This window comes from Lepidochelys olivacea, assembly GCF_965140295.1.
Source record: "Lepidochelys olivacea isolate rLepOli2 genome assembly, chromosome: 1".
NCBI classification, from domain to species: Eukaryota; Metazoa; Chordata; order Testudines; family Cheloniidae; genus Lepidochelys; species Lepidochelys olivacea.
The window spans coordinates 137,725,626-137,741,880 of record NC_140411.1 but is presented as its reverse complement, the minus strand read 5'-3'; the positions used below and the strand labels follow the sequence as shown (position 1 = coordinate 137,741,880).

The 16,255-nt window shown below is 38.6% G+C and overlaps 1 protein-coding gene across 1 annotated transcript in view; it reads left to right on the top strand.

Moving 5' to 3' along the window:
• Positions 1-15,894, top strand: part of GEMIN8 (gem nuclear organelle associated protein 8) — a 35,487-nt gene extending 19,593 nt beyond the window's left edge. The window contains exon 4 of the mRNA XM_084616732.1: positions 13,997-15,894. Coding sequence (XP_084472858.1) covers positions 13,997-14,253 — 257 coding nt within the window. The 3' untranslated portion in view covers positions 14,254-15,894. The remainder of the gene's footprint in view (positions 1-13,996) is intronic.
• Positions 15,895-16,255: the final 361 nt, after the last annotated feature.

Here is a 16,255-nt window from a genome sequence, read left to right as displayed (position 1 = left end):
GAGGTATTCAAATACTGCAGAGATGGGGGCTATATAAAGTACTGAAAATAGATTGGAGCATCCCCTCCCCAGTTCCACAATTCTCATTTGCCTCCTGAGTGCCAAAATCCCCTGTGCTGCTGCCAAAGTCTTCCCTGATTTTTGAAAGTGTTGTCAATATAAAATTCTGCAACATGTTGAAAATATGGCAGAAGTGTAAAATGAAAAATAAATTTTGAACTGAGATTTGTATTGAAATTAATATTAGAGTAAATAACACAGGGTGCTAGAGAATCACTCTCCTGATTCTGTGATTGCTCATATTTAATTCAGTAAAAACCTCCTAGTTTTGATTTCACTTGGAGCTACTGCAGAAATGTCACAGCACCAGAAAATTCAGCACTACTTTGCCACTGAAATCAACTACAGAATTTAGGTCCTCAAAGTGTGTTTTAACACTGTTGTCCCCAAGTATCAGTACACCAACCTTCTGATATTCTCTCCCACTGCATAGTCCTTGCAAATTGCCTTCCTTTTCAGCAGCTGGAGACAGAGCTGTGGAGGAGACTAGAGCACCAGTAATAGTAGATTATTTGCTCAAAGCCTCATCAGTTGTGATTGTTTTCACCTTACTATGCCAGAGTTGTGGTACAGTATAGCTAAGTAATCATTTTCTTCTCTTATGACAGCATTGGTGAAGTCTACACCTGTGGAACTGTTCAGTGGGGGGTTTTAATTGTAAAGGACTTTTTTTTTTTAACTGCAAAGAAGGAAAATTCATAATAATCAGAGCAAGCTGTCTGGCACATTGAGGGAGATACTGTCAGGGCAGTAGGTGTTAAATGCCTTCTCATCCTTTGTGGACTTTTCTTGCTAAGATGGATTTTAAGAGAGCCGAGTCTGCCCACTTCTTATGGGGTGGACTGTTGCGCTTCTTGGTTGGTAAAAGCCCCAGTTCACCAAGGCTCTTCAGAACATGCCTAAATGTGGTCATGTGAGTAGCCCCATTGAAGTCAGTTTTTCAGTTGACGTACACATAGTTTGAGTGAGCAGATAATTTTGCTTTCAGTGTAGAATTACAAGGGAGGGAAGTGACCTTTTTTCAGTAGACATTGTAAATCTTAATTTACTAAGATGCCCTGGTAGATGAAAGACAGTATCAAGACTAGGAGACTCTGGTCTGGACTTTTGCTTCCTGGCATACAGGAGGTTTCTCCTTCTTTGAGTTAATTTTTATAGCAGCGTGGAGTGCCAAAGTTGTTGACCAATAACCAGTGAAGTTGGTGGGTGGTCAGCTACCATAATATAATATCAGAGGAAAATATGAAGAACATTCAGAAGAAAGTCTGAGGAAAAATCCCAAATCCCTTGCTACCGAAGTTCTGATCAACTGAGCCACTCTGGAAAGTGTGATGACCCCTCTCTCAAGAGGCCCCTTATGAAATGATGGACAAGCCAGGTTAGGCAGCTTGCCCTGGTTGCCTAGAGGCATGGACTTTTGGGGTTTTTTTGTTTGTTTTTTTTTTAACTTGCTGAGGCCAGCTTAATCCTGATCAGTGTAATTTATTTTATTCTGTGTGTCTGCAGTAACAGTTACTTGGATCACTGCTAGTTAACTAAAAGGTCAGTGCATAGTTTCTGTATGTTTCCTTTAAAAAAAGAAAAGAAAAGGTTAACATGACAGCTACAAAATGTTACCCAAAAACACCTGAAGAGAGTTTTTGCTGAAGCAAAGAGTAACCATTTCCCCATTGTTTATTATTTTATTTGCATTCATATAACAAACAGTAAAACTAGCTTCACTTCAGGGTCCCTGTCTGTAGCTGGAGTTGGGAAATATAGCTCAACAATTTAATATGCTATTGTGAGAATTACATTTTTAGAAAGTAATGCAGGAAAAAGTACTGTTTGGGATTAGATTCACAATTCACCTTTCAGTACTATTCAGTTTTCTGTGGTGTTCTGTGCAGGTATGAAACATTTATTTCGTAGCACATGTACTTAATCTTTGTTCACAACTATACTCGGAACATAGATGGTACTCTTTGACAATGGCAAAACAGATTTAAAAATAAAACACCTTTGGATTTGGGCATTCTGAATTTCTTTAAGAGGCTGATACAAGTTGTTTTTGTAATGGAGCAGATAATAAAGTACATTCACACTCCCCTGGTTTAAGTAATCTCTCTGTTTACCAGTAGCACTGGTGTCTTTGTCTGTTATCAGCATTGTTGCCATCAGCGACAGATTGGAATTGTTTTAGGGGGAGGGGAAGGAGTGCACAATCAGCTGGTCTGAATCTAATCTTATTGATGTAGACTTGATCCTTACTAAAAGCAGCTGCCAGGGCCTGATCCTGCGCTAATTTCAAAGTAATGGCCAGCAGCCCATTGACGTTGTAATTCTGTCACGTGACTTAAGCGTACAGACTCTGGATATCCTTTCCAATAGTGTGTGTGTCTTACTGGGTGAATAGTACAGCATAATATGACCTGGTTCTGGTCACTTTAACATTGTAAAACGATGCTATGCCTCAGTGACTCTAGATGCTTTAGTCCATTATGTATGCAGTGTGAATCGGTCCATGTGTAGCAGAGAGATATGCTCATGGATTCTGATAGAGCTGTCTTTAATTTCTAGAACAGACTTTCACTCAAAGTAGTTACTGCCAATCAAGCTGGTTTCTATATGTAGTAATGCTTGTTTGAGTTCATGTTATAGTTGGGAGTATGAGATTATTTAAGAACTTGTGGCACCTTAGAGACTAACCAATTTATTTGAGCATGAGCTTTCGTGAGCTACATCCGATGAAGTGAGCTGTAGTACTAAGGTGCCACAAGTACTCCTTTTCTTTTTGCGAATACAGACTAACACGGCTGTTACTCTGAAACCTATTTAAGAACTGTTAACTGTGGAAGGTAATGGGGGAAACATAAACCAGCTGACTGGCAGTTTAGTTGCGGATCCTGGACAGTAGAAATGTAAAGTGTTGCTAGTGTGAACGTTTGATTGATAACAAACTAAACAATAAATCTTGAGTCATTTCTGATCTTGGATCCTTGGGCAGGTATGTGAGATCAGAACCGAGTCCTTATTTGTTAATGATATTTGTAAAAGAGAAATTCATTTCTTTAATCTCCTATTACTCTGCACTTCTACAAGTCCTTTACTCCAAGGATTTCAAAATAATTTGTAACCATTAATCCTTCCAAAATTACCTGTGAGGTAGGAGAACATTTTACTAATTTTATAGATCAATAGACTGAGGCACAGAGAGGATAAGTAACTTGCCTACATTATAACTCCTGTAAAGCAAATCTGGAAATGGAACCCAAGAGTTCTGATTTCAGTTCCTTGTTTCTAACTACTATATATTTAAATTTTTTAATTTACATTTACTCAATATCTTGGTAGTGATTTCATCTTATTTCTACAGTTGTCAGTTTCCTTCTCCTAAAGCTCTAGAAAAGCTAAGAAAGTGTCTGTTATAACAAAAGGAAATAAGCTGAATTGAATACATTTGATTTGGGAAATCTGTTTTGTGTCTGCTGTAACAGATTGCCTATTACAACCACATCCGTTCTGAGGAGTATACTCTTTGGACTCTTTCCTACTCGTTTCCCCAGTGAGATTTCAGACTACAGCAAGACTGACAATGAAACACGTCTGCTCCTATTTCTTATGTTGAAATCCACAGTGAAACTGTTTTTTCTTAAGAGTTGTGGTGTTCATAGATTTAAGGCAAGCTCATGGTAAAATGTTTGATATTTATTCCAGGTATTAGTAGGGGTGGAGATGAGTTAGAACTATTCTGCATGAAGGTACCTGGGTTTATAATCCTTTGGACACTTTTTGTTAGTTCCATTTTGTGGTTGGCTGCCATGGCAGTGACTGAGCGCTTGTCTACATGGGGAATTATTCCAGAAAAAAGTTACTTTTATTCCAGAATAGTGTCCACACATGGGACTTATACCAGCAGATCTGTAGCAGAATAGTTACTCTGCTATAGCTATGCCAGTCAATTTCCCTGTGTAGACAAGTCCTAATCCTCCCCTTTGAGCAGTGATGTGATCTCCCTCGGAGATCATGTTTCAGTGGGAGGGGAGGGGGTTTCATTAAATTTTCAGTTGTAGTGCTAATATTGTCATTCTGCAAGCAAAAGTCCGTTTGAATTTAATGGCAATTTTAAGCATGGATGCAGCCTACCTAAGGTAATTCACAGCTGGAACTGGCTTGCTCACGCTGCATCGTATTTTCTCATTTAGTACGTATGTGCAGGACTTCTCGTTATTTAGTGCTCACCTGTGTCAAAGAAACCATATCCCATAAATAAGACTATGTTTCTGTTTAATCCCAATTTGTTTGAATTTGGGTTTACCCGAAAATTGGTTGCATCTCCCGGGCTCCCACTGACTGACATGCCATTCTGCAAAGCTCTGCATTGCTGCAGGAGCAGAGCTTGAGGCTTCAGCCTTGTGTGGAACTCCTAAGCTCCTTGGGATTTCTAAAGAGCTAAAGCTAAATACCTTGGAGATCCCAAGTACAGAACCCTCAGTTTTTAAAGTTTGTTTTGTGTTTTTATACAAAGGTATTTATTAATTGTACCTAAAGGTTTAGCTGGTGTTAGTGATTGATATTTTTTATGATAAAATAACCTGTTTCTGCCAGCTCAGAAAAGATCACATGGAAGTTTGCTGTAGTTTTATGGCTCCCTAGCAAAACCTGTGGAAGAATCAGCCTCTCAAACTGTGGAGTAGCATATGGGTAGAAGATTAGCACACCAGAGGACTGCTTCTCTTTAGAACTAGGAGCTAAAAACCTCAGTGTAAAAGGGGAATGTGACATGCTGCTCATGTCCAGCTTATATTTAGGAGTGGATCGGGAAGCTCAGAAATCAGACTATTATTTATCTTTGTAATAAACAGACAAATACACTGAACAGGAATACTCCTCAGACATCACAAAAGAAAAACACCGAGGAAAGTGAAATGTTTTTATAAAGAATAATCTGCTATCTATAATGGAAACTGGAAGACAGTCAAGGAAGAGCCATTTGCCACTTCTTCTGAAGACCAGGGCTGTGGACTGTTGCCAGAATATCGTTTGAATGGGCCATAACCCAGAAACATGGCAGAGTGCAAAATGTTTCCACCCAAAGAGTTATGGAGAAGTCTTTATGAGAATAGTTGTCATTTTGCATAGGCTCAGCAGACACAAGTCTTTCCATACAGATCTTTCTCCAACTAAAAATATATAAATCAGGGATTTGGAGCTCCGCTCTGACTCCGCTCCACACGCCAACTCAAATTAATTAACTAACTAAAAAAGTGCATACTGTAATTTTGAAAAAACATTATTTTTATTCAGACTTTTAAAACAATTTAAATGTCATCGGCAATGATACAAACTAGAATCATTCATAATTCATTCTGTAAAAAAATATTGCAGCAATCAAGTAGTCTTTCATAGCCTGCCGCAAATCATTTAAAATTAACTTTAAAGCTAAAAACAGTCGCTCTACAGTAGCTTGAGTTGTTGGCATGCTCGAAGCAATTCTACAGGCAGCCTGAATGCATTGTGGGTGGTGAATGGCCTCAAAAACAGACTTAACTTTTACCCTACCAATAGACTCCATCGCCTCACAATCTTTCCGAATGTTTCTCTCGAATAATGCTTCATTACAGTTATGAATCGCAGAAACTCGCCAGCATCTTTCTTGTTTATCCAGTTCCTTTTCGAAGGCGTCATCTTCTGAAGAATTGGTGCTTGAATTATCTCCATTTCCTTGTGGTGGTTGAAGACGTCTCGGGGATGGATGCTCAAACAAATTCAGAGTGGAGACAGAAGTTTGAGAACAGCCTGTTATTTCTGAAGGATGTAACTTTCTGAAACTGCAAATTCGATTGTTGATGACTCCTTTTGTTGTGTTTCATTTTCTTCAACCTCTTTTGCTGAGTTCAAATGTAGCAATAGATTTTGTTTTTTGAGTCGTCGAGCAATATCAAGGAGCCCTTCCTTTGCCTTTGGTATGTCCCTTGAGGTAAGAAGAATCAATACCGGGGGTCAACATAAACTCCAGCAAGGAAATTAATATTGTCAAAAAGCTTCTCTTTGCATTTCTGCATGGAGGATAGAATTCTTTCTACAATTTGTCCACTGTTTTCTTGCAAGAATTTTGACAGTTTTCGCCATTCCTTCATTAAAACTTCTGGGGTTACATCAACAGCTTGAAGATTCACAGTTGTTTGGTTTGGCTTTGCCAAGAGGTCTCACAGGTTCTTTTCATCCCATTCAGCTTTTGTTATCTTGAGTTCTCTTGTTCCAGCAGCAGCCACTTGTTCACAGTAAGATTGAAAAACAAGAAGCTGATCAGTCATTGCAAATGTTGAACCCCAGCGAGTCACAGTATCCAATGATTGAGTTACCCCATGTAGATCAAGCAGAACACTTTGAATACTTGGGGTTCGTAGTTTGACAACGACTTGTTGAATTTTTGCCAGAAATTTCTTTGCATGTTCTTTGTTCAGTCCATCCCAGATTACCAACTGAAGAGTGTGAATACCACACCTCATCAGTTGGACTTTTGAGTCATTTTCATGAAGCCATGTTGGAAGTATGAGGCTAGGGTCATTAATCCATTGCGCAGCAGCCTCCATGTTGAGTTTGATTTCATCCATTCCTTTAGTTCCTTCATCAGGCAAAATAGCTTCAGTTCTGTCCACATCCCTGTTCTTAGAGGTAGAAATGGTTTCATTATCCTCGCTAAAATTTTTGACGGCACACATCATGTTTGCTGCATTGTCAACGCAGATGCTCAGCACTTGCATTTCACTAATCCCAAATTTTTCTAAAATAGCTTTTACTTGACTTTTCACGTACGAAGAATTGTGACGGTGTCGATTATGTCCAAGGTTTTTACCACAGCTTTGTCTTTTCCTTCTTCGTAGTACTGAGCATTGATTGCAAGGAAATTTCTGTTTCCATGGGTTGCCGCATCCATTTTCAGGTAGCACATTTTTGCTCCAAAGCTTTCTTGAACTCTTCGCTACTACACTCAGCTGTGCTGACAACTAAATGACAAACCGCATCGTGCCCTGTCGAAACACCAAGCTGCCAACCCATTTCACCTGCAATTTTTTGGAATACTTTGTTCTTCAGCCTGAAGGTAGTGAGCAGCGTTGAACTCAAGCAAACCATTTCCATCAGCCCTTCACAGAAAGTACTGGCATCTGTGGTGACTGTAACCTTTGAGGACTTCAAATACGAGTCAAGTTTTGTTTGCTCAATTTTGGGTTTCTTTTCTCCAGGAGTTTTCAAAGAGCCAGATGAACGTCGTTTAGCCGTGTCAGCTTTCTGTTTTGCCTCAGCTTTCTGGTCCTTTTTTGTAACCAGAGCCGCATAGTTTTCAGGATGGTTACGTTTTACATGCCGCCAAAGGTTGAAACTCTTCACAGCATTTACTTCACTTGTCTTGAAGCTGTATGGTTTGAGCTCACCATTCACTTCCTTTTCCACCTTGCACGTTGCCGATTTCTTCTTTGTTTTTCCCAAAAGCCCAAATTTGGGCTTTTCAAAAGAAATTCTTTTCCATAAATTGGCTATCGATCATGCGGGGCAGATTTGATTTTTTTGTTGAAGCCATGGCCAAATCTTCTTGTGCTGCTACCCATCCAAATGTGTCTTGTTATGATCTTCAAAAAGCAATGAACAAAAGCATTACATTTTTTTTATAATGTACCTGCTTATGATATCTTAACCACTTAAGGTACTTCAAATTTATTTTGGATTTTCTGGACAAAAATGATCGTATTTTCTTTTTACACAAAATTATTATTAAAGTATATTTTAATATTTTAACATGTTTCTTTCAGTTTTAATGAAGTAAGAAGTATTTTTAATATCCATAATACACATTTTTATTTATAAATTGCAAGTTAGTTTTTCTTATAAAATTTTGCGGTAAAAATATTTGAAATATTTTCCAAGTTTTTAATTAATATCTCAAAAATGCTTTAATATAGATATATCAATGAAATTTGCTATGTGCCGTGGCGTGAGCATGTGCTATCGCTGTTCTACAACATTAATTGTTGGGAAGTAACGAGGCTACACGTTACAAGGTTGAAAATAAACTTTAATGGGAAAGCGGATTCAAATTGCAAGCTCTTTTAGTAAAGAGCAAATTTTCGGAAATATGTTTTTGCTTCATCAGCCTGAATAGATTATACAAGCTAGAACCTGTTATTTGCTCTATCTTGTATAATGTTTCCAGCCTGATGAAGGAAAAACATATTTCCAAAAATTTGTTCTTTTTACGAAAAGGATTGTGCTTGCAATTTGAATCCACTTTCCCGTTAAAGTTTATTTCCAACGTTCTATCATACAACATCATTCAAATAAAATTATTTAAACTACAGGCATCATGAACTGCGGGGGACTGGGCTAATTTTATTTAATATTTTTTAAATCTTCGACTCTTTAACAGATACGACCCTGGAATATGATTTAATGCTAAAACATGCATTAAAATGGTACTCTTAATTTATTTTGTATAATTAACCGTTTCTGAGAAAATTTGTTTAAAAATGTTAATATGCTTAGATTCTTAGAATGATACAAACAATTTTACTTATTACTTATTTTTCAACTTTGGAACCATAAATTTTAAACTTAATAATAAATAATAACCAAAAATTATTAACTTATTATGGAACATAATATTACCACTCGTAGCCAGGGGCAGTCGAAGACAAGCCTTTCTTGAAATAAAAACCACCAACCGCCAGTTCGGGACACCTGTGGTTTAAATAATTTTGGATAATGTAATACGCTAAGACACAGACATAATTTCTTTACTTTATATTAAAGCGTTTTTGAGATATTGATCAGAAATTAACTTTTCATCACCTCCTTGAAGGGACTATAGCTCCCTTAGAAAGAATTTTAGGACATGTGTTCACAGAAACGTTTTTTCTTAAAATGACCAAACAGTCACCCCCAAAGTTGTGTTGGACATTTTCCAATCACTCTGGATATATCACATAAATCATTCCTAATTTATGCAAAAATGTTTACTATATATTTATATGCCTGCTGCATGCGTAAATTTTTTCGGTAAATTTAAAATTACAAACAACACTACTAAAAGACCGTTGGACAGATGACATATAAAATAAGTCCACCAGAGTGATACGGGAGCATGTACAATGAACAAATGTACCGGTAACGGGAGCCCGTGTGAGAAATAAGCTTAAGTGGTTAATATCTCTTGTGATATCTTAATATATCAATAAAAAACACATTTTTTTTTGCAATATACTTGTTTGTGAGAACTTTAAATGTTGCGTCTTGCATCACGGTTTTCCGTAATTGCAGCACTCATCACGTCTCATTGGTCAACCCTTACAAAAGAAGTATCAACACATACTTATCTAACTAATCTACACGAGTAAGTACTCGCCTAACCTTGGCACAAGGGTGGAAGCAGTCTGCAATGTTGCCGGATGTCTGATAATTATCTGATTCTTTAATAAAACATATCTCCAAAAAACTTTGGCCAAAATCAAGATTTAATGTACAGATACAAAATTACAAAGTGAGAATAACTGTGACTTATTACGTAAAGTGGTAAAATAGATGTTAATATCAGTTGTTATACAGTCTGAAACTTTTTGGCACCTTTAGGACTTTCTTGCTAAATATAATTCATTTTGGATTGAAAATGGAAAAAAAAAAAACTGGAGCACTCAAGTTTTTCTGTGCTCCGGCTCTGTTCCAGCTCCAGCAAAAACCTACAGCTCTACTGCTCTGCGCTCCAGCTCCAGGCTCCACCCCAAAGCCCTGGTTAAATAAATAAAATATAAATTAAAAGTGTAAACTTCTGTGGTTACTCTTTAAGCTTCTTAGAAGATATTAGAAATAATGAAGGGCAAAATGGATCAAAATTACAGAAGTAGATGTTCTTTTAAATTGAGGATAAATAGTCATCTGGGCTACTAAGGGCCTTTGGGAAAAATTTCTTAAATCTTGAGAAGGACTCAGGCCCCCATCCTTCAAATGCGCGCACATGGAGGGTTGTTGTGTCCACATGGAGCCCCAGTTGCAGGCCTGGCGGGAGGGGCAGGGGGGCTTAATCCTTATTGAACTAACAGCAGCTTATTCTGATCCTGCCAGTGACAGTCAGTAGAATTGCAGTTATCTTTATTTGTGCAGATTTTGTCTCATCTAATACATTACCAAATTAAAGATGATTATTTATAGCAGGCAGTGTAGGCAAAAAGGGATTGCTTTGGTGCCTGATTACCAGGGTGACTTATCATTATAGGAGTTTTTCATTATTATTTTTGCACTCTGTGCTCCTAATCAAAATCAAGCTTTAGTGGGATATTAATGAAGGCTTGAAAACCTTGGTAGTGTCCCAGTACACATGAAAGTTAGTTAAATAAGTGTATTTGGGACCCTGGAAGTTGGAAAGGAATCTCCTCTTTACTGTATCTGAAAAATGGTCTGACAGGTTTTTGTTTTGTTTTTTTTCCAAATGGGGATCATCTCACATCAGAAATGTATTCAGTAGTGATATATTGATTCTAGAGATGGGTTTTAAGACAAAAGTAACTTTAGGGGTGGGGGAGGGAGAATTCCAGGAAACGGCAATTATAAAAATGTCAGCCGTGTTTATTCTTCATAGTATAACCAGATGACACCACAGGTGGTTTCCTGGCTTATAACATTTGCAAAATATTGTTCCACAATTGTAATAGAAAGTAAAATCTTGTCAGTAATTGAATGCTTTAAAGGGAAGCTTGGATATATTTATTTTAGTCTATGGGGAGTGGAAAGAGGGTCCACTCAGAATTGTGTAAATTGTTTTTTCAGAGGTATTCCTTGCTCCAGTTCCTTTGGCCATGAGGCTCAGATCTGAGAGTGCGAGAGGACTGTAGTACTCTTGGTTGAGAATAACTTTCCTAGTGAGCCCTACTAGCTTATGTATAGATTAACTTTGGTGTTTGCTTCAGAGGAGTGCTGGATTCCTTGCTTTGACCTATATACATTATAACAGTATGCAGTTTATAACATTTTCTTAAATTCAGTACATTGGTAGTTATTTATTTTCAAATCTTTTGATCCAAGGATAATTGCACATTTCTTGCGGGTTCTTTGTATTTTTGTGCCTGTGAAAAGAGCCAGATTGAGACCAAAGTCTGCCATTTTTCCACAGAGCAAGTGCAGTATGAGCAATGCAGTCAAACTTCCCCACTGTGCTGGAGAGACTACTGCTATAGATGCTTCAGTTTATATATCCATTCCTTCCTTGGCCTTTTTCCCAAGATTTCCAACAACTGTAGTAATTAGTGCTCATTATGATAGTAGCTTTTGTGACCACAAATAACTGGTTTCAGACCGCAAACGTACTTCACATAGGCCCCAAAACACCTCTGCTAGTAATGCCTTTTAGCATTAGTGTCTTGGGCTGAAGTTGAACAAGTGTCGTAGAAGTGAAAAGCTGTGTGTCCCTTTGCATGTCCTCTGAGTCCGACCTCTTTCTGCAGAGTATTAAACAGGATTGGCTCTGGGCTTTAAATATCTGAGACTATATGATGTAGTGATTTGGGGAGTCTCTTCACCAGAGCTATGGGATAATAAATGGGTTGGTAAACCTGGATTCAAAAATCAAGGGATATACATTTATAAATACAAAATAAAACATATACTGTAGCAGTGCATTGATTTATTTTGGGATTAGGATCAAAGGATATTCCTTAGAGCAGGGGTCGGCAACCTTTGGCACACGGCCCATCAGGGTAATCTGCTTGTGGGCTGCAAGACATTTTGTTTATGTTGACCATCCACAGGCACGGTCCCCTGCAGCTCCCAGTGGCCATGGTTCGCCGTTCCCGGCCAATGGCAGCTGTGGGAAGTGGTGGGCTGCAGGGACGTGCTGTCTGCTGCTTTCCGCAGCTCCCATTGGCCGGGAGCAGCAAACCACTGCCACTGGGACGGTCAATGTAAACAAATTGTCTTGCGGCCCGCCAGCAGATTACCCTGATGGGCCGCATGCCAAAGGTTGCTGACCCCTGTCTTATAAGTTTCTAACTGTATGTGGACCCTAATCTATGTGTTTCCTCAGGAGTATTGACAGAAGAATGTTCTTCCTTTGGAGACATGCCTTTTAAAACAAAATAATAGAAGAACGGGTGTGCTCATAGTCCCCCAAACTCTCCCTCTACTTCTGCCACAGAAATATGGACAAATACAGTAACCTTTAAAATGGCAAGACAAAGCTTTCTGTCTCTCCAGCAAAGAAACAGACGCCAGAGTTGAAGTTTCATATTATACTGTTTAAAATATCTATTTTCTGTGAACGAGGTCTGAGGAATGATTTGTTTAGTGAGGCTGACAGGCTGTCAGTTGGCTGTTCTACACACTACTTTCCAGCGTAAAAATAAACTGCAGATGTTCCAAGACAGATGTATCAAGATACTTAACTTTGGTTTTGGGTTTCCAGGTGTTCTGGGATTCACTAGGGATTAATCTCAGTGTTGGTGCTGAAAAAAAATGCATTCTCCATAACTCCACAGACTGAGTTTTGTGTGTGTTTAATACATTTTGACCTGTAACAACATGTTATTGTTTAAATACGAGAACGAAAACACATTGCTTGTCTTTTCTTCCCATAATAAGTAAACCAAAATAAGTTATTCATAATAGGTCCCCTGTTGTGGAAGATGTTGAGTACTCTTCTCTCGTCATAGGTGTTGGAACTAGTGGTGCTGGGGGTGCTGTCACACCCCCTGGCTTTTGAAGCAGTTTCCATCAAATACAGGGTTTACAGTTTGGTTCAATGGCTCTCAGGACTCCCACTATAATAATTGTTCCAGCACCCCCGTCTCCTGTTGTTTGCAATGGTTGTTGGAAATATTCGGCACCTAGCAGAGTGTATCGTCTAGAAGTTGTCCCACAATGTTGGACCTGTTGTTTTAACAACATAATTAATCTTCTTGCTGGAGTGATGGTTTTTCAATTAGCTTATAGTTGACTGCATGGAGCTGAGGTGGGGATGAGGAATCATCCAGATATTACTTCCAGATGAGTTTTAATTTATTTCCAAGGGCAAATAGAACTGTTTTACCTGTCTGAATTACTGTAACTTCAATTTAATAAAAAGAAAAGGAGTACTTGTGGCACCTTAGAGACTAACAAATTTGTTTGAGCATAAGCTTTCGTGAGCTACAGCTCACTTCATCACGAAAGTTTATGCTCAAACAAATTTGTTAGTCTCTAAGGTGCCAGAAGTACTCCTTTTCTTTTTGTGAATACAGACTAACACGGCTGCTACTCTGAAACCTGTTCAATTTAATATGCTGCTGGGTTTTTAAAACAGAAATTAATGAGAATATTGTCTGTGTGTGCTTTGAAAAACTCAAGTAAGGGATGAACTTGGTGCAAGAGTGTAAACATGGCACTGACAGCTGTATTTCCCGCAATATGCTTGATGGCTGGCACTTGCATGACATATTGGCTTGTTCCTTCTTTGCGTGTAGAATATGTAACTGGATACAATTGGCTATGGTTCAACTAAAGTTACACTGTTTTGTGTATCATCTCATCACAGCTGCAAAGTAATTACTTCCAGCATTGGGTCTTCCACCTTGACAGGATGCTAAATGTGTAAGGAAGAGATGAGGCGAAGCTGATTCAATTTTGGCTTTTATAAATGCAAGATTCTCAACAACTTCAAGATTCAAGTCAGACCACTTTGTTCTCTTTTTAATTTTTAGTTATGTGATTCAGTGGTGTTCTTACATCATGCAGCATGATATGTAATGTGAAATTTGCTTTGTGAATGTAACAATAAGCCTGAGTGACTGTGTTCTTCAGGTCTAACCATGGGCCCAGCATGCATTTGAATCTGTATTCACTTACAAAATAACAAACTGGTGAGATTTCAGCAGAGCTAAAGCATGACTGGGTGGTATCCTAATAAAATACTAAGTCTTCTGAGGTCTTTTTTCCCTAGGAAAGCAGCAGGAGCTTGAAGCCGAGCACCAGGACATGTATGTCGAAGCTGATCATGACCTGCACCTAACAACACGACGTTCGGTACAACCCCCTGCAGAAAGACCCGGGGAGAGACGTATGGCTGAAATGAAGAAACTCTACGGTGTGGGTGCTGCCAAAATCCAAGCCATGGAGACTGCCATGCAACTTGCCTTTGATAGGAACTGTGATAAAAAGCAGCCCAAGTACTGGCCTGTTATCCCTCTGAAACTGTGAGGGATATCTTCTGTACTAGCAGTCCTGCGCTGCAGCTGTGGGTGCCCAGTCGGGCTACACAGCTCAATGAATGAATCCGGGGTCATCACTTATTCTCCTTCCCACCCTGCCAAGCACACTCCCCCCTCTTCTTTTTAATCTGTCTACCAGAGTTTTCAGAACCTATAGCATCTCCACAGAGAAGTGCTAAATTCTTGATTTGTAGTGTAGGGGTAGTGAAATTTTACTACTTTTTAAAATATATATTTTCACTAATTTAATGTTGATCTGCCTTGACCGTGCTTGCAGGAAATGAAATAGCGTTTGTTTGCACTTAGTGAGCTGGGAAGACTGTTCAGCAACACTAAAATCTCTACAAATGGTCCACTTATTTATTATTTTAGTAGCCTTGAGATCAACTTTAACACAGTACAGCTTGAAGTGTTGTGAACTCTGAACTCTCATCCTTGATTTGGGGATCCTGCAGTCAATTAGCCAGGGTACAAAATACTAAATTACTGTAGCACAGCCATTTGAATGCTTTTTGAAAGCTTTATAATAAGGCAGGAATTTTTTTATTCCAGTCTCAAACTTGGCAGGCAGAATTATATGAAAACATGAAAAAAGAAATTTTGGCCATTTTTATTATACAACTGTTTGGTTTAATTTTTCTTTTCTTTATGTATCAATCAATTAGACATTTTTGCTACCATGCCAGTGGAGAGGCTTAGGTTCCCGTTCTGTCACCCTTCACTCATATTGGGTAGCACCTTCCTCAACTAATAATTCCACTGATTTGTGAACGTACTGAGTAAGCAATACTCACTATGAATAAAGGAGGCAGAATTGAGCCCTTAATGTTGAAAAGTGAGTACTCTGGATATGTAATAGTGAAAATCCTTCTGAAAGGCAGCTATGTGTCACTATTGTATACTTAATTTGCACCAAAATAAGTCTGCGCCCAGTCAAAGTAATATGGACTTCAAACATTTTTCTGTAGAAAGAGTTGTATAAAGAATATGATGATTAAATGGCCTCTCTGTGTAATATGCAATATATTCATGCTACATCGTAAGTGGTTGCAAAGAAACATATTAGTATCTTAACTGTCATAAACACGGGTGACCCGTTTTTGGGTTGGAGAAGGCTGAGGCTGAAGTTCCAACAGTTTAATTTGCTCTAGCTACGTCCTGTACTTGCCTATATGGTCTAGCTGTTGTAGCATGTGTGGCATATAATAAACCACATTAATCTCTCTGCCCTTTGCTGTATCGAGGTAGACTAAAACAAATTTCAGATTTAACTTTGAATGTCCTTGTTTTTATCACTTGGTGTTACAGCTTCTTCAAAAGTACTTCTTTTTTTTTTTTCTTTTTTTTTCATTCTGAACCCACTTCATTTTAGCATAACGTGAAGCGGTAAGATTGAACTCCTTGCAATTAAAAGCTTCCAGACTCCCAAGACTCATTACTGATCTAATTGAACTAACAAGCTCGTACACAGGGGAAAAAAATAAGTCGGGGTTGTGAAATGTAATCCTGCATTCGGTGTACTGAAATTTTGTCATGGCATGTTAGCGATCGACTATGAAATGTCAGGAATTAGTGTTTTTGTTAGGATCGCTCTTGGTTGACAGAATAAACTTTTATCTTCTCATAAAAACTCTGTGATAAAAATTATTTGTTTTTACACCCTGCCCCAGCTGTCTAACACTTTATTCAATGCCCAGGTATGGTAAACCTTCTCTTGCTCTCTCTGTTTGCCAGGGAAGGCTGCACTTTGCCAGGTGCAGCTTTAACTTAGTTAAGTTGTGAAAAGCACATATGGTGCAGATGAGGGCTTCACAGGAACCCTTGGCCCGCTCACTGCCTATCTGGTAAGGTGCAAAGTGGGTGAAGAGGGCTGCTGTGCTTTTTGAGGGAAGGGCATCTTCCCTTCCAGATCCATGTACAGATCTCTCTCTTCTCATGTGAATGGGGGACTCAGCTAGCTGCCCCTGCAACATCAGCGGCTATTTTGCTAG